We start from the raw sequence: 22,584 nt of genomic DNA, 5'->3' as shown, positions 1-22,584 counted from the left end.
GTTCACGGGGACTTTAAGGTGATGGAAACAGTTTATTTGCAAAACAATGATGTGTTTTGACCATTCATGCACTTGTATGAGTGTGTGATGGCTTGATGTGACTGACCCAATGAAAGGTTCCACGTTGGCACACAATTCTTGAAGCATAGTCCTTGACATTTGGAAGTGTTTAACCCACAGCTGGTCCTCATAATCCACCAGAACAGTTTTGAGACAGGCGTTCCCTGGTATACAGAGGCAGGCGGTGTATGGGCATATCCACCATTTCAGGTCTCATTATATGAGATATTGTGCTCTATTTTCATTAGTGCACAAAGCGCTACACACAGCGACCGTGTGCAACATCTCATCCAATTTTCGCTAATTCTAAGTGCACATTTTCGTGTAAGCGCAAAGCGCAACTGGGTGTGGGTGGTAGTGTTTGCGTTACTGTGGGTGTATTGTATGTAAATTAAGTGGTGATAAGCACAATTTGCTATTTTTCTGATAAATAGGTCATAACAGGCCTCATATCTCATCGCAGAGTTCAAATTCAGTTCCTATATTTGCAGTTTGGAGTTTTCACCAGCAGGTGGTAATAAAGTTCAAACTCTTAAAATAAAGTGGAACATCAAATGATGTCAATGATGATCACTGATGTATCCTTATAGAACAAATAATTATGAGATTTGTGTTAAACTAACTTATGGTCATAGTTTATTTTTCAATTATACATCACATTTTCTGGCAAGAACATACGCTGATATGAGTTAAAACACTGGAGACCAGAAAACTTCTGTTGTGAATCGTGAAAAACGTCCACATTCAGGAAAATAATGTGAAATAATTTACACTCTGCTGTTCCTTAATGCATTTGGTCATTTTTTGTCAATTGTGTGGTACAGTATAGCTGTTATAGGTACAAATACAAGTCCACTCATGCAAACTGTCATATATATATATATATATATATATATACATACATACACACACATATACATATACACATACACATATACATATACACACACACACACACACACACTTCAGAATATTTACATATATTATTCTGCTGATTTTTGTTTTGTCCTTTTTGAAGCTTGGCAGTAAAAATGAATGACACATTTATGTCCACTTTGAAATGTATGGAAAACATTAGCTCAGCTTTCTACATAATACCTCCTTCACAGAAGATATAAAGCCATTCGGGTTTGGAACGACCTGTGGTGAGTTAATGATGACCAAATTGTCATTTTTGGGTGAACCATTCCTTTATACCCAAACTCCTCCTCCAACCAAACCTGGTTTCCTGCGAGTCATTTTCAGGGAATTCTGTGCTTTAAAAATATTAAATTAGAAATGTTTACATATATTATTAAAATTAGAATTGGCTTCAGTTTACTCAATTTTAAGGAGCAGGCCGTTTGATGTTGCTGCCCCCTGTTAGACACATTTCAACTCGCCAGTTGTGGATAAACTCGTTTGTCGTTTCTTATGCTTCAGTGTCTTTCCTTTTGTGCCGCTCTTTAATTTCCGTGAGAACTTCGGAATGATCTTTGAGCTCCGCCTGCCTGGCACAGGCAGTCCCACCTCAAGTCTGGGCGCGAGCTGGCGTGACGCTAAGAATGACCGTGCTTTTGACACAAGACATGACCAGCATCGCCAACTTCCTTTTGTTTTTCCCATTCCATCTATCGAGCTGCCTAGGTCGTGTATTAAAGAGGGCAGATTTCTCGGGAGACAGTATTTTCGGATACATCTCAGATGCTTTGGGATGTCACTGTTATTGTTAAGACCCTGGAAACAAACCAATCCAAATCCCCGGCCGTGATCGCCGCTGTGTATTCCCGCCCAAAGACAGGCCAGGGCGGCGTTGAACACGGGAGCGGTGATGGAAGTAGTAAGTTGTCGTTGCTCCATCCATTCTTCATCGTAGCACATCTTCTCGTCTTCACAGAGATCATCAACACCATCATTCATGCTGGCCTTACAGAGTTTGGACGCGCAATTTCCCAACGCTACAGAATCATTCTTTCGCCATCTCAGATAGGACTGATTGGCATCAGGGCTCCAGGCGATCAGGACGACACCGCCTGCTTTCTGCACGGCATGACACTGACCGCACAGCCACGGCACGGGTCCCAGCTGAGCCAGAGAGGCCTGAGATCGACACTGCACCCACTGCGCCAGCCTTACGTCCATGAACAGCTCCTCCTGCAGGCCGGATGCCAAAGAACACACGGAAGTAACGTGGGCGGTATTGTCAGACGAGCACACAAGCAGCACGGGTCTCCTTTCAGCAGAGCGCCACACTGTAGAAAAGCAAAGACAGACTTTCATTTTTCTAATGACTTTATTCTCACTAACAGGGTCAGAAATGTACCAGGACTAGTTGCAAAAATGCCACCAAAATGGATTATTTAGCCTGATCTCACCTGATGTGCTTCTTTTGAGCAGGTAGCATGTGATGCAGACCAGCACTGTCACTGTGACCATGAGGGTGAACGCAGCACCAATGATGAGCCCCCATCTCCTGTGAGTGTCTGTGAAGAGTTAAGAGTTCAAAGTGAGTATGTGTGTGTTTATGATCATCTATCAGCAAACTCTTATGATTACAAAACTCTCCACTTACAATCAGGACAAATGATTCGTCTGCCATGGAGGAATGGATCCAAGCGCCACACCTACAGACAGATAGTCAACAAACAAACAAACAAACAAACATGTGACGAACGCATTCAGACAGACATGAAACAGGTAATGAATGCATCTCTCTTGTTACCTGTACACACAGTTCTGATGAGAGGAAGGGAAACAGCACGCGCAACTCAGACTCTGTGGCGCCCCCGTCCTGAGAACAGTGGTATAAAAACATAATTATACAAATGCAAGTTGTGCCTGAGTTTACATTTCTTTACTAAACAAAAAACTATATATATATATATATATATATATATATATCAACCACTGCCCATATATATATATATATATATGTATGTATATATATATATATATATGTATGTAGACATCAGGCAGTTATTGACTCAGAAGGTCAGGGGTTCAAGCCCCAGCACCAGGCCAAGATGTCACATGTTGGGCCCTTGAGCAAGGCACTTAACTCCAGGTTGCTCCGGGGGGATTGTCCCTGTAATAACTGCACTGTAAGTCGCTTTGGATAAAAGCGTCTGCCAAATGCATAAATGTAAATGTAAATATATGATATGATTTAACATGAAATGGAGTGAACACAAGTGTCCAGCACACATGAGAACTCCTTCAATATGGTTTCAAAAGTGTCTCAGGATGAAGCAACTCATGAAGTTGCTTAAGAGAATGATCAGAGTGTGCAGAGCTGCAATCTACACGGACAAGCTCAAATATTGATTGAACATTTGTTTTAGTCACTGCATTTCCATTAATTCATTTGTGCAATGTGTTACTGTGAATGAAACCAACGACACAACCCTCTAATCTCACACAAATATGGAGGTAAAAGAATCCATTTTGAACTACACTAAACTCTTTTACAATGTAGTTTTATTTTCATTTGAGCAGCCCAGCCAGCCCAACACAGCAACACTGGCTCAACAAATAGCCTGAGTTTGGAGAATGTTTGGGAAACCATTACTTTAGCTAGTGTATTAATATACTGTATGTTGCCAGTGTCCATATGAATGCATGCGAGTATTCAATGCGTTTTCGCCAATGAAAAGACCTTGGACAAGAACAACACTACTAACCACTCGGCATGAGATGACTGGTCCATCAGACACACACTGGTCTCGGTCTCTGACACACAGCTGAGCAGCAAAAGAAGCTGTGGTGGTAGAGGTGAGTCGAACATGCAGATGCAGAGATCCAGGAACAACCATCACACTCCATTCAGACTTTCCATCTGAGAAAACCACAGCAAATTACAGTCAGAGAGCAAGATAGCAACAGTAGCGTTACTCATGACGTTGCATTCTGTACAGTCTTACCTGACACAAAGGGGCAGAAGACTTGACTGCCATTAAGAGAAAACTGTAAAGCAAACAAATACACATGGAAAATGCAGAACACATTTTTCTGTCAGTGTCTATTAATGTGTGTTTGGGTGTGTATTACCTTTACACACATCTGAGGGTGTTTATCAACAGCAGACACATTATATTTCTGTTGAAAAAGCAGAGAACAATTTGTTATCTTTAAATAGCAGATTGTCACACTATTCTAACCATTTCTGCTTTATTTAGTGTGTATACTGTGTGCCGAACGTACATTTCCAACCAAAATCTTGTTCTTGACTCATTATTGTGTTAAGAAGTTTTTACAGTGAAAAAACAAACAAAAAAAACCCCACCAAAAACGCAAAAAACAAGTTTTTCACTTACAACAAAGTAACAAAGGTACCTGCACTGACAAGCCACAATATTAAAACCACTGACAGGTGAAGTGAATAACATTGATTATCGTTACAATGGCACCTGTCAATGGGTGGGATATATTAGGCAGCAAGTGAACAGTTAGATCTGGTGTTGGACAGTATGTTTTAGTTCAAACTGTAGTCACGATGCATCTTTATCATCTCGTCTTCATTATCTTTGACACTGACAAAAAAACTTTATCAACAAACATTTTCATCAGCAATTAGTTGACGAGATTAACACTGTTGCATACTGATTCACATACCATAGTAGTGAGTATACAGTATATTCTGCACAGTATGCAGTGTGTGTGTGTGGTGAGCTAACATTTCATTCTAATATTGCAAATACATCATCTCAGTTCATCACCTACCAGTGGTTCTCAATTTATTTTGGTCATGTCAAAACTTGTGTGGAAAGCTGCATGCGCAGGACATGCTATGGTGGCAGGGGAAATATAAATAAGGTAGAAGAAAAGGTGGAGGAAAAGAAATTGCAGACGGGTCAGTCTTCTGCACCCTCTAAGAACCACTGACCTACCAGATGCTGTGTGCTGTACAGGGTGGAGTTGGGGGCGGGGACACAGTAAGAGCTCCGCTGCTCATGAATAAGCCAGCACAGGGAGACAGAGGGATTTGACCGCTCGGAGGGGCAGACAGGCTTCCAAAGCAGAAAAGTGCCGATAACTCTTGCTGAACTCGAAGACAAGATTTCACCTGCCTCTGCAAGAGTCGGACAGAGATTAGAGGGCTGATCAAACGCACAATTAAAAAATACACTATATGGCACAAACTAGACCAACACTGACAAAGGCACATCACACGTTCCTCTCTGGGGAACCGATCTAATCTGAGAAAGAAATAAAAAATTAGGCTCTGTCCACAGTGGCGGAGCGAGGGGGAGCTACCCCATTGGCCACCCCACTCGCAATTGCTGTTTTCGAAATTTCTTTGGTCATTTTTTGGCACAATTTAGTTTTTTAGAGTTGAAATCATCTCTGTACAAACTTGACATATGCGCACACCAAGGTTGCCACACCTCTCCGTCCCAGGTGTCATTGTACCCCCCAACAGTCTGATGATACAAATATTCTGCCCGAACATTTCTGTGCCACCACAGACTGGTAGCTTGCCCCTGCCTGGTCACCCCTTTGAAAAACTCCTGGCTCCACCCCTGTCTGTCCCAAAACTTTGTGACCTTGCTATCTACTGCCAACATAGGCAAGTAACATCTAAGGCAGCATCCAAACTGAAGTGGAACCTCATAAATAGGCCTACATGAAATCTGTGCTGGCAGAAAACTGCAGATTTTGAACACACGTAATTCAAAATTTGGGTTATTCTGTCACCTCAACCAGAGGTCCCTGACTTAATTTATTTATTTTACTGGTAAAAGATGATGAAAAAAGCCAAAATATGAAATGCCATGGATCAATATTTACGGAGTAATCCATTATTATGAAGAGGGGAGTAAAAATGATAATTTTTGTCTGTGATTTTGGAATAAAACTACAGGTGAACAAAATACCCTTAGAAAGGTGTCAGCGTCATGATTTTATTCTCTTTACATCTATTACTATAATCAGTTGACTTCAGCACCTCTTGTTGCATTATATGCCAATGGTGTGAGTCCAAAAATGGGATAAAACACATTATTTTGTGTTGTTTTTCAAAACTTGGAGTGTCAATAACTCCAGAAGTATTAAAGATATCTTAATATACTTTTAGATTGTGGTTCAGAACTAACTTTTCTTTTTTAAGGCCCAATATAGTTAAATCACCAAGATATGGGGCTCTCGATGTGGCTACATCCGTAAATTGTTACATTTCACCCATTTTAGTAAAAACACCCTACCTATCGCTATGTAAAAATAAACTGATGACGCAGCCCATTTTAAGTTTATTTTCTGACCTGTAGCTTTGCTCAAAAATCGTATGTGAAAATTGTCATTTTGACCCCTCTTCAGAAAAAAGTATTAACAGAAAAACATTTTCAGCCATTCCTGCAATTTGATTTAATCTATGCATTCTGAAATGTTCTTTTATTTATTTGTTAATTTGTATAGGGACAGTACAAAAACTTGAATTCATCACAAACACTAACAAAGATGCATTGTACATCGAGATATAGCACATATAGCTAATTTGCATTTCAGGTCCCTAGACAGGCTTTTTAAAATAAAAAACGACATAAATCAAGCATTGTAAACTAATCGTATACAAAAATAAATAAATAGCTAAACCAATATTAAGACAGATTTTATGTCTTTTATTGATTTTATTTCAGATGGTAGCATGTTCCAGAGTAGGGAACCCTTCACAGAAAAAGCGCTTTACCCTGGAGTTGTTTTGCGATTGTCAACCCTACACTTACCATCGGGGTTGGGAGGGTTACTTTTGAAATGTATTCCACTACAGATTACAGAATACATGCTGTAAAATGTCATTTGTAATGTATTCCGTTAGATTACTCAAGGTCAGTAACGTATTGTAAATACTTTGGATAGAAACTCTTTTTCTGATGTTAAAGTGAGGTGGGTATTTTGAAGCCATTGAGATACTGTATTCTCTCCTGGTTGGGATTTAAAATCTCAGCTGCCTTTGCTGGTGACATAGCTGATGTATAAAAAATGGTGTTGTCAGCATAAAGCTGACACTTAATATCTGGGCAGCAAATAACAAGCAATGGACTTAAAATTTAACCTTGGGTTATTCCTAGTTTATTGTTAATAAAAGATGATTTTTTTCTGCTCAATGATTGCCTCATCCATGACAGACAAATACAAAGTTATCTTAGAAGGCTACAGATAGACACACACACATAGCAAAGATTGGTAGAAGAAATTTATGATAAACACATTTGTGAAAGAATTTCAGATAGAAACCATCATGCCAACATGCCAACTATATAAACACACATGATTTACTCACGTGGCACTATGGTCTCTTTTAAGGGACAAACTGTGTTTCTTCTTCTGTCAATTCCTGTAAACCACAGCTGTGAATACACAATAATCCATGCTATACATTACTGAGTCAGCGAGAAGTTCATGAAGAATCTGTAGTGCAGTAAAATGATGTAGTAATGGATGTAATTGATAAAGAGTTTGGATGAAGTGCACACCTGCACACAGACACATGGAACCAGGTGAGAGATGTTCAGATTAACTATCGGGTTATCCTTCGGGTCAATCTGAAACACAAACACTTTTTGAGAGTCACAGCTGAAAGAGCTTTATTGCCACGTGTGATCCCGTAAACAAGGAATTTTTTGGGGGGTTATAGGAGAAACAAGCAAGAGTATACAGAATATAAAACAAGGTAAGAGTATAAATAGACATACAAATAAAAAGGATATATATAACATAGAATGCCGTATGTACATGCGCAAGTGGTAATATATGCGCACGGTAGTGGTACGTACAGTTATTTAATAAAATAGGAGTGAATTTACATGAGGTTATGTATTTAAATAATTGCACTATGGGGGAGTCCTGAAGGCAGTTTCATTGTTCATGAGGAAAATGGCCTTCGGGTAAAAACGGTTTTGTGCCTGGTTGTTCTAGCGCTGTGTGCTCTTTATGGCTGGCCAGAGGGCACCAGTTCAAAAAGGGAGTGGGCAGGGTGTGTGGGGTTCAAAGTGATTCTAATTGCACATTTCCACACTCTGAAGTCCACTATCATCTCCACTCTTTTGAGCGTGTTTAGCTCAAGTTTGTTGTGACAGCACCAGACAGCCAGCTGTTCAAACACCTGTCTGTATGCAGACTCGTCACCATCGCGGATGAGGTCAATGGCTGTGGTGTCATCTGAAAACTTCAGTAGATTTACAGAGGGGTCCTTTGCAGTGCAATCATTGGTTTACAGGAAGAGTAGTAGAGAGAGAAAGCATTCCTGAGGAGCACCATTGGTAATAGTGAGGCTCCCGGATGTGATTTTTCCCAGTCTAACTAGCTACTGCCTATCTGTCAGAAAGCTGTTGATCCACTGACAGATTGTGGTTGGCATGGAGAGTTGGGTCAGTTTGGTTGAGAGAAGATCAGGCATGATGGTATTGAAGGTTGGACTGAAGACCACAAATAGGATCCTTGCACAAGTCCCAGGTATGTCGAGGTGTTGCAGGATGTAATACAGTCTTGTTTTGACAGCATCATCCACAGACCTGTTTGCTCGGTAAGCAAACTGTAGGGGGTCTAGCAGGCCTAGACGTGAGAGCAACAGGTCTGTAGTCATTAAGTCCTGTGATTTTGGTTTTTTTGGGGACCGGAATGATGGAGGAGGCTTTTACCTACTCTGATTTCCTTGGTGAGTTTCTGGCCTGGTTGTACAATATTTTAACCCACTTCTTTAAGCATTTTCTTTGGCATGACGAAGCTATCGGAGTTTTCCTGCAAACCATGATTTATCACTATTGAATGATAAAAATGTCCTAGCAAGGATGCACACATTCTCACAGAAAATGATATATGATGTCACATTATCTATGAGCTTGTCCAGGTCTGTGGCTCCAGCTTCAAAAACACTCCAATCAGTGCTGTCAAAACAGGCATGTAGTTCCAGCTCTCATTCATTAGTACATCTTTACAGTCTTTACTACAGGCTTAGCTGATTTAATTTCTGCATGTAGTTCAGGAGAAGATGAACCAGACAGTGATCTGAGAATCCTAAAGCTGCACGTGTAACAGAGTGATAAGCATCCTTACAGTGGTGTAGCAGTCGTCAATTGCATTTCTTTCTCTGGTGGGGCATGTGATGTGTTGTTTGTATTTTGGAAGTTAACGGGTGCGGTTAGCTTTATTAAAATCTTTGATAATTTAAAAAGTCATATATTCATCTATGCAAACTATGTGCATCTAGAGCGAAACTGTGCATGGGTGAATCTCACAAAAACATGTCAATGTCATATATTAAACCAAAATCAAAGAAAGAAAAAAATTATAATATATATATATATATATATATATACACACACACACCACAGTTAGTTCCGGTCCTCGAATCTGTTTGGACGAGAGACATTTCATGAGTACTGATGGTGTGACAGCATAAGCACTCCGTTGCTTCACTGTGTGTATCACTCTGCTTGTGTTCGTGCTGTTCTAAACTAAAGTGTAAGCGTAGTGCAAATGTGTAATGAGTTACCACCTTTTTTTTTTTAATTACACATGTTAGCCAGGAGGTGGTGGCAAAAGATCATTTTTGTGTGTAATATGAGCCAGTTGGTGATGTAAAGTGAATCCGTTATTCATTGTTTACATAGAATAGCGCTTCCATACTGGATACATGCTGTTTAAAATGGCGGAGGATATCGCTGTTTCTATAGTGATTGACTTTTGCGCACCGGCTGACCTTCAGAAAGCTGTAAGCATCTCTGATTGGGTGTGGCAACAGGTGATCGCACACGCTCCATTTCCTCTCTCTCTCTCTCTCACACACACACACACACACACACACACACACACACATCCGTCTATCCTTGTTTATCCAATGATGTGTTAGAAACAGCAGAAGCCGTGATACTATTTCTGAAGTGAACATTTTGAATTATTAATGGAGGTTTGGAAGCATCATTTGTTTTGAACCAGCAATGGCAGATTCTGATCGGTCACGTAATAAAGCAGTTCCATGCACAAATGCGTTTTTATGACTGTACTCCTAATTTTTAAAAATGTATTTAATGAAATGTTGTATATAAGCAATATCACACTAGCAATCGTGCTATATGGCCCTACATCGTGCTATATGGCCCTACATCGGCACTCGGCCTGTGGCCTTGTGCCTGTGGCCGAATTACAGCAGTGCTGATGTAGGGCCATATCGCACTCTTAAATATATTGCACACAGAAAATGAAGACCACAATTGTGACAGTATTTTGATGAAAAACACATTCCCCTCACATTTTTATGCATCCAGATGCTCTCATTATTGTCAATTATCATTACTGTACTGTTTTTACAGACATGATCTAAACCAGCCTAAAGGTAGCACAACAAATACTCTCAAATCAGAAAAAAGCTCACACACTTACTAAGTACTCCAAAAAATATATCATTAATAAGTAACTGTGGTTAATGTTTTGAAACGTTAACTACATGGTTACTTACTAGGGGCAAATTCCCAAAGAGGCTAGCCCCTATTGTATCGTTAGTCATATTATAATTATTCTGGCTGGTAGTCTATGGCAACTCTATAAACCATCCATTGGAAAATTATAACATTTGGCACACTTCTAGGGATGGGCATGAATAGCCCCAATATCAGATTTGGAGTGTCTAGATCATACTCTATAGCGCCAACACCAGTTAAAAAATAAAATTTTCTTTTGCATGTATCTTTTGAACCATGTGTCCTAGAGACACAATACCGACGTTTACGGTTTAAACATTTCACGTCCTTCAAACTTTGTCTGATTTATTCAAACGATGGCTTAAAATAATCTCAACACGAGCTACACAGGACTGACCAGAAATAATTTTAATTTGTGCTACCATTCAGAAAGTTAACAAGGTCGATGTGAAAATGGATATGAGGCTGTATATCTCAGCAATGGTTTGTCCTATTGAAACTAAATTTGGTATGCTTCATCAAGACAATGATTCAAGGTAACAAGTTTGATGACAGTGCCACATATGGGTCAAGAAATGTCAAAATTGGATATTTTTGCCCATCATTTTTGAACCATTTGTCCTAAAATTATGAGTTTGCCATTTTTGAACTTCATTATCATTCTTTATGAAGTCTAAACGCACACAAACAAACATGCATATATTCACCCACCTGATTAGAATAGATTGATTCACACTCTCCATATAAATGCATGTAACACAGGCTGATCTTCACAATGAGGTCTGTTTCCAACGTAACAATGAATCGTTTAGCATGTTTATCCACTGTGACACTGAATTCAGGCATTAGGTCTTCATTGTCTGGTTAAAGACATAGTCAAAACACACATAATACAGCAACTTTTAATTTTTTACTGCCTGCATTTTTAATTTAATGCAAACTCTGGGCATTTTTGGAGTATAAGAGCAAGTGAGAGAGATAGATACCTGTTTTGATGAGCTCTATATTATAAGATGCACTGATAAGCATATCATTGTTGCTGTAAACAGACACGCTGAACTCAGAGCCAGACTGAGCCAGGAAACAATCATAATGCAGGATCCACTAGAGAGAAACAGTATGATTGTAAAAAGACTGCACTCGCAGTACAGTGTAACACACATAAAGGAACACAAGTGCTCACTCACATATGTCTGATTGGATGTCGTGGTCGTATCGTGTGTCTGAACATTAACTTTGTGAGGCTGAAACAACAGCTCCCCATTAGTGCTGTTCCACTGGAGAGGAAGAAAATATAATCATTATTATAAAATGTGTAGTTATTCTGAACAGAAGACTGACTGAATGAGCCGCATTCAAAGCTGTTAAATATCAATAAACACACAACTGTTGATTCACGTGATGCCATGCAAGGTTCGGACGTTTGAATGGCGAGCTCTGCACACTTTGCTATTTTTAATACATTTATGTCATAAACCTGTGAGATTCGATACACACTGATCCTTAACTGTTCTAGGAGGACAATATGTAAAAGAATTGCCTAGAGAATTTAGAGGTGTTGCCACATATGGAGAAAAAGAAATCATATAGTTGGTGCTTTAATGTATACCTTTTGCAAAATCCTGAAAGGTGGAGGAGTTTGGAGGAAGGTGGAGTTTTGGCTATTCAGGGCAACAGTCATACTTTGCGTTGGGGGATAAAGCAGGGAAGCTTTTGGCTTGATATATAAAGCAGAGTGTCTTTTTCTATCATTCCCTCTACCATGAAATCTGCTGGTGGGGAAATATTTACCTTGGACATAGACATTAATAATGCTTTTAAAGAAATCTATCTTGATCTCTATAGTTCCATGTCTTCGTCTACTGATGAAGATATTAGACACTTTGTGGCACCATTAGATCTCCCAAAAACTGATGACTGAGCAAAACAATTCTCTTTATTCTGAGATAAACTTGGAGGAGCTTGGCAAGGTAATTAATGCCTTTCCCACAGGCAAGGCTCTGGGGCCAGACGGCTTTGCCACTGAATTGTTTAGATCTTGTGCTTGAACTGGCTCCACTTTTTTAGAAGTTTATAAGGAATCATTAAAGAATAGGAAAGCTTCTGCCAACCATGACACAAGACCAGATCAGTCTGATTCTTAAAAAGGACAAAGCTTTGGCTCTGACAGCATACTGCCCAGCAACGGCTTTTCTGCCAGGCGCCATGTATAGAATTTTAAAATACCCACCTCACTTTAACATCAGAAAAAGAGTTTCTATCCAAAGTATTTACAATACGTTACTGACCTTGAGTAATCTAACGGAATACATTACAAATGACATTTTACAGCATGTATTCTGTAATCTGTATTTTTTTGTTATGTTTATTTATTTTATGAATGGAATCAAAACAAATTCTGAATAACAATAAACACTCACCTGTGATCAAACATTCTATATTAATGTGACAAGTCTTGTTTGACAACTGAAAAACAGCCTACAGAAATTGTTTATTTTGATCATTAAGATTAGTGCATTTAACTATTTATTGAAAATGTTTGTCTTCACTTCTTATTTAATGCTAGTTGCTTAACAGTCATTGTAAAAATTGAGTCAGAAAAATTAAGTTAGTTTTGAGAAAAACAAGAACAGCATTTGTTTCCAGATTGTCTAATTCAATGACATTTACACATTTTGAAGAGTGACCGGAACATCCAAATACTTTTTGTTTTTAATACAACTGTCACAACACATATTCCGAAGTAGATTTAGAGACCTGTGATGAAACAAAGCATACTTCTTTATTGTTCTGAAAGAAAGGTCGGTACACTACAACCATACCAAAAGAGATCCGTTTCTGTTCCAGATTAGAAGTGTGTGGGAGTCAACCGTTTCTGTGTCACTGAAGTCTATCTTCAGGCCTTCATTATCCACTACAAAACACAAATAATTCAAGAAATATTTCACCTAAAAATGATTTCACAAAGGAGAAATTTCTAAAAATGCATCTACTTATTGCTTTTTTTTATTGGGGAAGAGAGCTTTTAACTTCAAATAGGACACAAAATCAATGTTAAAGTGCTCAATACAACTTGCATTCTATACTAAAAGTAATTCAAGCTTGGGGTAAGAAACAGAAGATTTAAGTTGTTATTCACTGTAAATCTGGACATCTGCCCTAGCTATACTTGGCACATTTGTGTTTCAAGGAAGAAAGAAAGTCAAACGGTTCAGAAAAACATGAGTGTGAGTCAATGATGACAGAAAATTCATTTCTGGGAACTATTTCTTGAACTTTAGTTCTGAATGTGTTGTCGTCATCAGTGATGTGGTTCATTGTGATCTTATACTTACGCAGAGGTTCCACAGAAAGCTGCATGCTGACACACGCATCCTGTCCATGTAGAGCTGTGAAGAGTTTCAGCTGAGGCAGGTGGTGCTCTTTCATGCCAACATACAAGAAACATACAAACAAACAAATAGCAAATAATTTATACATGATAATGATCTGCATTGGTCATATATCTGATTGATTTTTATCTCTGCTCTGCTGAATTTCAACGTAAATTAAATGTGCGGATCTATATAAAGTGGCAATGAAAGAGAAATCCAAATTTAAGTCAACATGAAACAGTATTCTCAACCTATTTTACTTCCATAATGTGATTATGTGAAGTGGATATTCATTAAGAAAAAAAAAATGTAGGCCAAGACTTGGTTTTACCCATAAAGGACTGATTGGATGGTAAAAAGCGAGCATTCTGTGGGGTTTTGAACCCACACAATGCAACGGAGTAAAATTAGACTGTTACAAATGCTTAGAATGCATTTGTTTCAGTTAATAAAGGTGGTACTTTAGTGACCTAGAATTTAAACACAATACAACTCTTACTTTGATCAATGAATTAATTACAACTCGCATGTATATTTGTTCTCTTGGAGCTGGGCTAAATGAGCAAGCGTTAGCCCTCTAACAATTGCTAGTTAAAGTATTCAACTCATAGTTGATAATTTTTTTGTAGTGAAGAAATACATAAATGAAAGCCAAAATATGAAATGCCATTGATCAATATTTATGGAGTTATCCTTTATTTTGTAGAGGGGAGTCAATATGACAATTTTCATCTATGATTTTGAAACAAAAATACAAGTCAAATCACAACTGTAGAAAGGTGTCAGCATCATGATTTTATTTTTGATAAGTAGATATACAGTGCATTTGTAATGTATTCAGACCCCTTCATTTTCTTCATATTTTATGTTGCAGCCTTACGGTACAGGAGCAGCACGCGCTATAGTGCTTTCAAATATGCTGCGTTTGCAGTGCGCTACTGACAGTTTCTGTGTGCCACAAAATCAAAAATGTGTAAGTAATTTTGATTTTAAATCCAAACGTTAACTTTGACATTGTTCAAGACATTGAAACAGTATGAAAATTAATTTTAATCATTGTGATATTTTGTTTTACATGTAGTTCGAGTTGTTGACAGAAGAAAATCATATATGATGGCATTTTGCAACTTTTGGGACTATAATCATACTTTTTTGTTTTTCTTGACCCTGTAATTTAGTAACTGTAGAACACATTAACTGTAAATATGCGTATATGATTAAATTATTACAGTTTCTTGACAATCTATGTCTATTTTAATGTGAACAATGTGCTGCCACTTTAATTCAGTGCGGTGCAGCACAGCAAAAATAGACTCGGTCCGTAAACCATCGCTGCACTGCTGTATACGCACCGCAACTGGAACGGATCGACGGACTGCATCCGCGTACAGTGTAAAAGCTCTAACCTGTTAACAGGGTACGGAAAAAAATACGCACCGCATACGCACCACATACGCACTGCAAACGGAGTATGTGTGAAACGGGCATTATGCTAAAATGCTTTAAATTATTAAAAAATGTTCACATCAATCTACACTTCCTACCCCATAATGACAAAGCAAAAGCCAGATCATTGATAACTTTGCAAATTCATTAAAAAGAACAAAAATGTATATCACACATACAAACATATTCAGACCCTTTGCTATGATACTTGAAATTTAGCTCAGGTGCATCCCATTTCTCTGGATCATCTTTGAGATGTTTCTATACTTTGATTGGAGTCCACCGGTGACAAATTCAATTGGTTGGACATGATTTGAAAAGGCACACACCAGTCTATATAAGGTCTCACAGCTGAAAATGCATATCAGAGCAAAAACCAAGCCATGAGGTCAAAGGAACTGCCTGCAGAGCCCAGAGACCGGATTGTGTCGAGGCACAGATCTGGCGAAGGTTACACAAGAATTTTGGCTGAATTGAATGTTCCCAAGAGCACAGTGGCCTCCATAATTCTTAAATGTAAGAATTTTGGAACAACCGGGACTCTTAGAGCTGGCCGACTGGCCAAACTGAGCAATCGGGGGAGAAGGACCTTGGTAAGAGGGGTAACCAAGAACCTGATGGTCACTCTGGTTGAGCTCCAGAGATCACGTGTGGAGATGGGAGAAACTTACAGAAGGTCAACCATCCACCGATCTGGGCTTTATGGCAGAGTGTCCAGACAGAAGCCTCTCCTCAGTGCAAGACACACAAAAAAGCACATGAAAGACTCTCAGACTGTGAGAAACAAGATTCTCTGGTCTGATGAAACTGTTTGGCCACAATTCCAAGTGTCATGTCTGGAGGAAACTGGGCACCTCTCATCACCTGCGCAATACCAACCCAACGGTGAAGCATGGTGGTGACATGCTGTATGGGTGTTTTTCAGCAGCAGGTACTGGGGGACTGGTCAGGATTGAAGGAAAGCTGAACACTGCAAAATAAAAGAGATATCCTTAATGAAAACCTGGTCCAGAGCAATCAGGACCTCAGGACAATGACCCTAAGCACACAGCCAAGACAACACAAGAGTGGCTTTGGGAAAACTCTGAATGTACTTGAGTGGCCCAGCCAGAGCCCGGACATCAACCCAATCGAACATCTCTGGAGAAACCTGAAAATGGCTGTCCACTGATGGTCCCCATCCAACCTGACAGAGCTTGAGAGCATCTGCAGACAAGAATGGCAGAAAATCGCCAAATCCAGCTGTGCAATGCTTGTCGCATCATACCCAAAAAGACTTGAGGTTGTGATCGCTGCCAAACGTGCTTCAACTAAGTACTGAGATAAGTCTCTGAATATTTGTGTCAATGTGATATTTTAGTTATTTCTTTTTAATAAATTGGAAAAGTTATCAAAAAGGGGCAGGACACTTTCGCTTGTGTTGTTTTTCCAAAGTTGGAGTGCCTATAACTCCAGAAGTATTAAAGATATCTTCATAAACTTTTTGTTTCTCATTCAGAACAAACTTACCTTTTTGTATTTAAATTTTTAAAGCCCTATTTACAATGGTCGAAAACCAAATGTGGTCACATGGTGTGAAGTAGAGATTTTGCTATATTGTGTATATCGCGATACGTAAATATCCATGTGTGCTGCGTGTGTGTGTGTGTATTGATCAGAGGGCAGGACATCACGTGAGACTGACAGAATTGAAGAAACATGGAGAGTTTTTATGGCATTAAAACTATTTTGGCAGCTATCCAAGTAAATTCAATGACAATCATCCTGCGTTCAGCTTGTCATAAGCGCTTAATATGCTTCATTTCTGACACGTGCATCTGTGTTTAATGTGTGTCGTGCGCACCATCTCTGGAGCATGCAAGTGCACGTGAATCCAACAGGCTTCCTGATATTTACAGGAGAGCGCAAAGCGGAATCACTCACGCAACTCGATCTTTTTTGACAGAAATAACCCGAAAAAACATGACCACAGAATAGGACAGTAATCAGGATAGTAAACCATAAATGAAAATTCAGTCATTGTTTACTCACCTATGTATTATAACTGATAATATGATTTTCTTTCTTTTCTGAACACAAAGGGAGAAATTGTGAAAGAAATTTGTGCTCAGTGATGTCATACAATGGCAGTTTATGGTGACTACCTCTTCAAGCTTCAAAAGAATGCAAAAGTATAATTCAGAAGTGAATTATTAATATAAATTATTGTATGTGACTCATGCCTTTTTCTGAAGGAATATGATTAGGAAACAAACCTAAATCTAATGTATTATTTTGACTGACCGTTGATCCGCTGTGTGTATTCATGACAGGGCACAAGAGCAACAGTTCACGCAGCCCCCACTCTCGAGATGGGGGTTCATGTGAAAACTAGTTCTGTTTATCTAAAAACAGATCCGCAACAGTGACAACAGAAAACAACACAGCTGCATACAAAACTGAGAACAGAACGTACTAAACATGTCTGAAGAGTTTGAAGTCAAAGAATGAATGCATTTCTATGCCCAGCCTTATTTTTATCATGCAGACTCATGAACGCGCAAAGGAGATCAACAGACAGTGAATATTTGCACTAAATAATATATTAGATTTCGGTTTGTTTCACACCAAACCTTATTATATGCTTTCATAACATTTCTAATCATGAGTCTCATGGAAAAATGTATTCAACTTCTTGCATCCTTTTGAAGCTTGAAGAGGTGGTCTTCATAAACTGTCATTGAATGACATCACTGAACACAACATTTATTCATAATTTCTCCCTTTGTGTTAAGAACAAGAAACAAAGTCAACAAAGTCAAATAGGGTTATAACAACATGAAGTAAACAATGATTGAATTTTCATAACAACAACTAAAATCTATATGGGGGAAATTTCTGGAATTTGTTTGATTTGACATGGAATAACACTATTACAGTTTGATGAAATGGTGTATTGTATAATAACTTACCAGCGCCACAACGTTCCTTTAGATAGAACAAAGGGAGAGAAAGAGAGAGATTTTTTTAGCTCATGTTAAAACAATATGATACTTGAGCATTGCTTTAATAGAAAGTAATTTATGTATTACATTACTTATTAGAATGTAATAACAATGCATGTAATGCTAACCTAATCTTGAAAATGTTCATACAGTGTTTTCCTATGTAATGCATGTTTCTCCTATTTCATTTTTTTAAATGAATTAATAATAACAATAATATAAAGCATAATAAAATGTTAACTGTGCTTAACTATAGTAGCAATATACTGTATAGAGTGACAACATATATATATTGTAAACAAATAGGCATGGCTAAAAGGCATTTTTATGTCTTACCCTATAGTATTTAAACCCTTTTGAGGTGAATCAGATCTTGCTCAACCAGGAAGGGCAGATCATTTTCAGAAAGGTAATTTTCATAACATATATTAAGCAATTTATTGACTGACTCTCAGCTGAATGTATATTAATGATTCAGAACGTTCACCATTTACCATTTTATTTTACATTCTAATCTACACTCCATAATGATGCAACAAGAACAAGATTTTTGATAACTTTGCTAAATTATTTAAAAGAAAATACTGAAATCGCATTTACATACAGTTGTAGTCAGACGTTTTACATACACTTAGGTTGAAGTCATTAAAAAAAAAAAAATGAACTACTCCACAGACAAGTTTTGCAAAAAAAAAAAAAACATGACAAGTAATTTTTCCAACAATTTTTTACAGATTGTTTCATTTTTAATAGAATATAATCACAATTCCAGTGGGTCAGAAGTTTACATACAAGAAGTTAACTGTGCCTTCAAGCAGTTTGGAAAATTATGTCTTTAGACAATTAGCTTCTGATAGGAGGTGTACTGAATTGGAAGTGTACTTGTAGATGTATTTTAAGGCCTACCTTCAAACTCAGTGCCTCTTTGCTTGACATCATAGGAAATTCTAAAGAAATCAGTAAAGACCTCTGAAAAAAAATGTGGGGCTCCTCAAGTCTGGTTCATCCTTGGGAGCAATTTTCAAATGACTGAAGGTACCACATTCATCTGTACAAACAATCGTACACAAGTATAAACACAATAGGACCACACGGCCATCATACGGCCCAGGAAGGTGACACATTCGGTCTCCTAGAGATGAATGTAGTTTAGTGCGAAAAGTGCAAATCAATCCCAGAACAACAGCAAAGGACCTTGTGAATATGCTGGAGGAACAAGCTTTATACATATAAATATTTTTTTCTAAGATACTTTAGACAAGAATCTATATCCACAGTAAAATTAGTCCTATATCGACATAACCTAAAAGGCTGCTCAGCAAGGAAGCCAATGCTCCAAAACCACCATAAAAAGCGAGACTACGGTTTGCAATTGCACAGATCTTACTTTTTGAAAAATAATTATCTGGTCTCATGAAACAAAAATGTAACTTTTTGGCCATAATGACCCTCATTATTTTTGGAGGAAAAAGGGTGAGGCTTGCAAGCCGAAGAACACCATCCCAACCGTGAAGCATGGGGGTGGCAGCATCATGTTGTGGGGGTGCTTTGCTGCAAGAGGGACTGGTGCACTTCACAAAATAGATGGCATTATGAAGAAGGAAAATTATGCTGATAAGCAACATCACAAGACATAAGCCAGGAAGTTAAAGCTCGGTTACAAATGGGTCTTCCAAATGGACAATGTCCACAAGCATATCTCCAATGTTGTGGCAAAATGACTTTAGGACAACAAAGTCAAGATATTGGAGTGGCCATCACAAAGCCCTGACCTCAATCTGACAGAACATTTGTGGGCAGAACTGAAAAAGCGTGTACAAGCAAGATCTCAGCTACACCAGTTCTGTCAGGAGGAATGGGCAAAAATTCCAGCAACTTATTGTGAGAAGCTTGTGGAAGGCTACCCACAACATCTGACCCAAGTTAAACCATTTAAAAGGCAATAATACCAAATACTAACAAATTGTATGTAAACTTCTGACCCACTGGAAATGTGATGAAAAAAATAAAAGCTGAAATAAATAATTCTCTCTATATTATTCTGACATTTCACATTATTAAAATATAGTAGTGATCCTAACTGACCTAAGACAAAGAAAGTTTTCTACGATTAAATTTCAGGAATTGTGAAAAACAGAGTTTAAATGTATTTGACTAAGATGTATGTAAACTTCTGACTTCAACTATAAGTATTCAGACCCTTAACTCAGTACTTAGTTGAAGCATCTTTGGCAGCAATTACAGCCTAAAGTATTTTTGGGTATGATGTGACAAGTTTTGCACACCTGGATTTGGGGATTTTCTGCCATCCTTCTTTGCAGATCATTTCAAGCTCTGTCAGGTTGGATGGGGACCATCGGTGGACAGTCATTTTAAGGTCTCTGCAGAGATGTTCGACTGGGTTCAAGTCGGGGCTCTGGCTGGGCCACTCAAGTACATTCACAGAGTTGTCCCCAATCTCTCTTGCGTTGTCTTGGCTGTGTTCTTAGGGTCATTGTCCTGTTGGAAGTTGATCATTCAGTACAGTCTGAGGTCCTGAGCGCTCTGGACAGGTTTTCATTAAGGATAACTCTGTATTTTGCTGCGCTCATCTTTCCTTCAATCCTAATAGTCCCCCTGTCCCTGCCGCTGAAAAACACCCATACAGCATGATACTACCACCACCATGCTTCACTACTGGGATGGTATTACGCAGGTTATGAGCATTGCCTGGTTTACTACAGACATGATGCTTGAAATTGAGGCCAAACAGTTCAACCTTTGCTTCAACAGACCAGAGTATCTTGTTTCTCACAATCTGAGAGTCCTTTAGGCGCTTTTTTTATGTGTCTTACACTGAGGAGAGACTTCCGTCTGCCGTAAAGCCCAGATCGGTGGAGTGTTGCAGTGTTGGTTGTCCCTCTGCAAGTTAATCTCATCTCCACACATGATCTCTGTAGGTCAACCAGAGTGACAATCAGGTTCTTGGTCACCTCTCTTACCAAGGCCCTTCTCCCCTGATTGCTCAGCGTAGTCAAGCAGCTAGCTCTAGGAAGAGTCCTGGTTGTTCCAAAATTCTTCCACTCAACAATTGTGGAGGCCACTATGCTCTTGCGAACCTTCAATGCAGCTGAAATTTTTTGTAGACTTCCCCAGACTTGTGCCTTAACTCAATCCTGTCTCTGAGCTCTACAGGCAGTTCCTTGGTTTTTGCTCTGATATGCACAAGTGAATGCCTTTCCAAACCATGTCCAATCAAATGAATTTGCCACAGGTGGACTCAAATCAAAGTGTAGAAACATCTCAAAGATGATCCAGAGAAATAGGATGACCCTGAGCTAAATTTCAAGTGTCATAGCAAAGGGTCTGAATACTTACATCAATATGATGTTGGTTTTTCTTTTTAATAAATTTGCAAGGTTATCAAAAATCTGGTTTTGCTTTGCCATTATGGAGTATTAAAAATCTAGTATAAAACAGATCAAGTTCATAGAAATCTATATAAACTCAGCAAAAAAGAAACTTCCCTTTTTCAGGACACTGTACTTTAAAGAATTTTTTAAAAATCCAAATAACTTCACAGATCTTTATTGTAAAGGGTTTAAACAATGTTTTCCATGCTTCTTCAATGAACCACCAATAAACAAGCACCTGTGGAACGGTCATTAAGACACTAACAGCTTATAGGCGGTGGGCCGGACCTCGAAATTATGAATTTAATACTTACCTCACAGCTGTGTAAGTCTTTTTTTGCTGAGGTCATGTAATAAAATCGTATAAGTACTACAGACATTGTTTCCAACTTTGTTGTTTGCACATTTGACGCAAAATGTCCTTACAAACTCTTACTTTTTTAAACCGGCAAATAAGCAGGAGTACTAATCATAACGTTAGAAAACCTCCCGTTTCCTTGACAACCAATGTAAATAATGAACACAGATGACCAGGAAGCTGCGTTCTTGAAATTACAATTTTGCTGTAAATCATTAAAAATGTAAATTTAGTTCTGTAGTTCAGTAATACTGAGGTAAAAATGAGGTGTTTTATCCATTTAGCCTCAAATGTAAAAAGCCCTCTGTAACCCCCCTTTCCAAGACAAGTTGGGCAAAGATTGTTCAATGTACAAATTTATGGGTGAACCTGCAAACCACAGAGAGTACAGTAGCTGAAAAAGCCGTATTGGCATTTAACTGAAATTCGAAGACGTCCAAGATGTGCCGGCTAATGTTGGATTTCACAGAGAATGCTACATGCTCTTCACCAACAAAGAACACATAAGAAGAGCACGTAAGAAGATAGAAAATGCAGCTAACAACAGTGAAGGTTTGTATCAAATGTATAATTTTTATA

General features: G+C 38.5%; 1 protein-coding gene across 1 annotated transcript in view; it reads right to left on the bottom strand.

Annotated features, from left to right (window-relative positions):
* Positions 1–690: 690 nt before the first annotated feature.
* The window catches only part of LOC127620637 (interleukin-17 receptor E-like), a 39,860-nt gene continuing 17,966 nt past the window's right edge, over positions 691–22,584 (bottom strand). The window contains exons 2-17 of the mRNA XM_052093836.1: positions 18,223–18,238; positions 13,787–13,873; positions 13,274–13,365; positions 11,639–11,728; positions 11,438–11,555; positions 11,163–11,311; positions 7,509–7,577; positions 7,316–7,382; positions 4,926–5,107; positions 4,087–4,134; positions 3,960–4,002; positions 3,720–3,874; positions 2,762–2,830; positions 2,612–2,663; positions 2,415–2,522; positions 691–2,291 (exon numbers count right to left, since the gene is read on the bottom strand). Of these exons, the coding sequence (XP_051949796.1) occupies positions 1,423–2,291; positions 2,415–2,522; positions 2,612–2,663; positions 2,762–2,830; positions 3,720–3,874; positions 3,960–4,002; positions 4,087–4,134; positions 4,926–5,107; positions 7,316–7,382; positions 7,509–7,577; positions 11,163–11,311; positions 11,438–11,555; positions 11,639–11,728; positions 13,274–13,365; positions 13,787–13,873; positions 18,223–18,238 (2,214 nt within the window). The 3' untranslated portion in view covers positions 691–1,422. The remainder of the gene's footprint in view (positions 2,292–2,414; positions 2,523–2,611; positions 2,664–2,761; positions 2,831–3,719; positions 3,875–3,959; positions 4,003–4,086; positions 4,135–4,925; positions 5,108–7,315; positions 7,383–7,508; positions 7,578–11,162; positions 11,312–11,437; positions 11,556–11,638; positions 11,729–13,273; positions 13,366–13,786; positions 13,874–18,222; positions 18,239–22,584) is intronic.

The sequence above is a fragment of the Xyrauchen texanus genome, chromosome 27, assembly GCF_025860055.1.
Source record: "Xyrauchen texanus isolate HMW12.3.18 chromosome 27, RBS_HiC_50CHRs, whole genome shotgun sequence".
Classification (NCBI taxonomy): Eukaryota; Metazoa; Chordata; class Actinopteri; order Cypriniformes; family Catostomidae; genus Xyrauchen; species Xyrauchen texanus.
The sequence above is the reverse complement of the archived record's forward strand: the minus strand, read 5'-3'. Positions and strand labels throughout refer to the sequence as shown.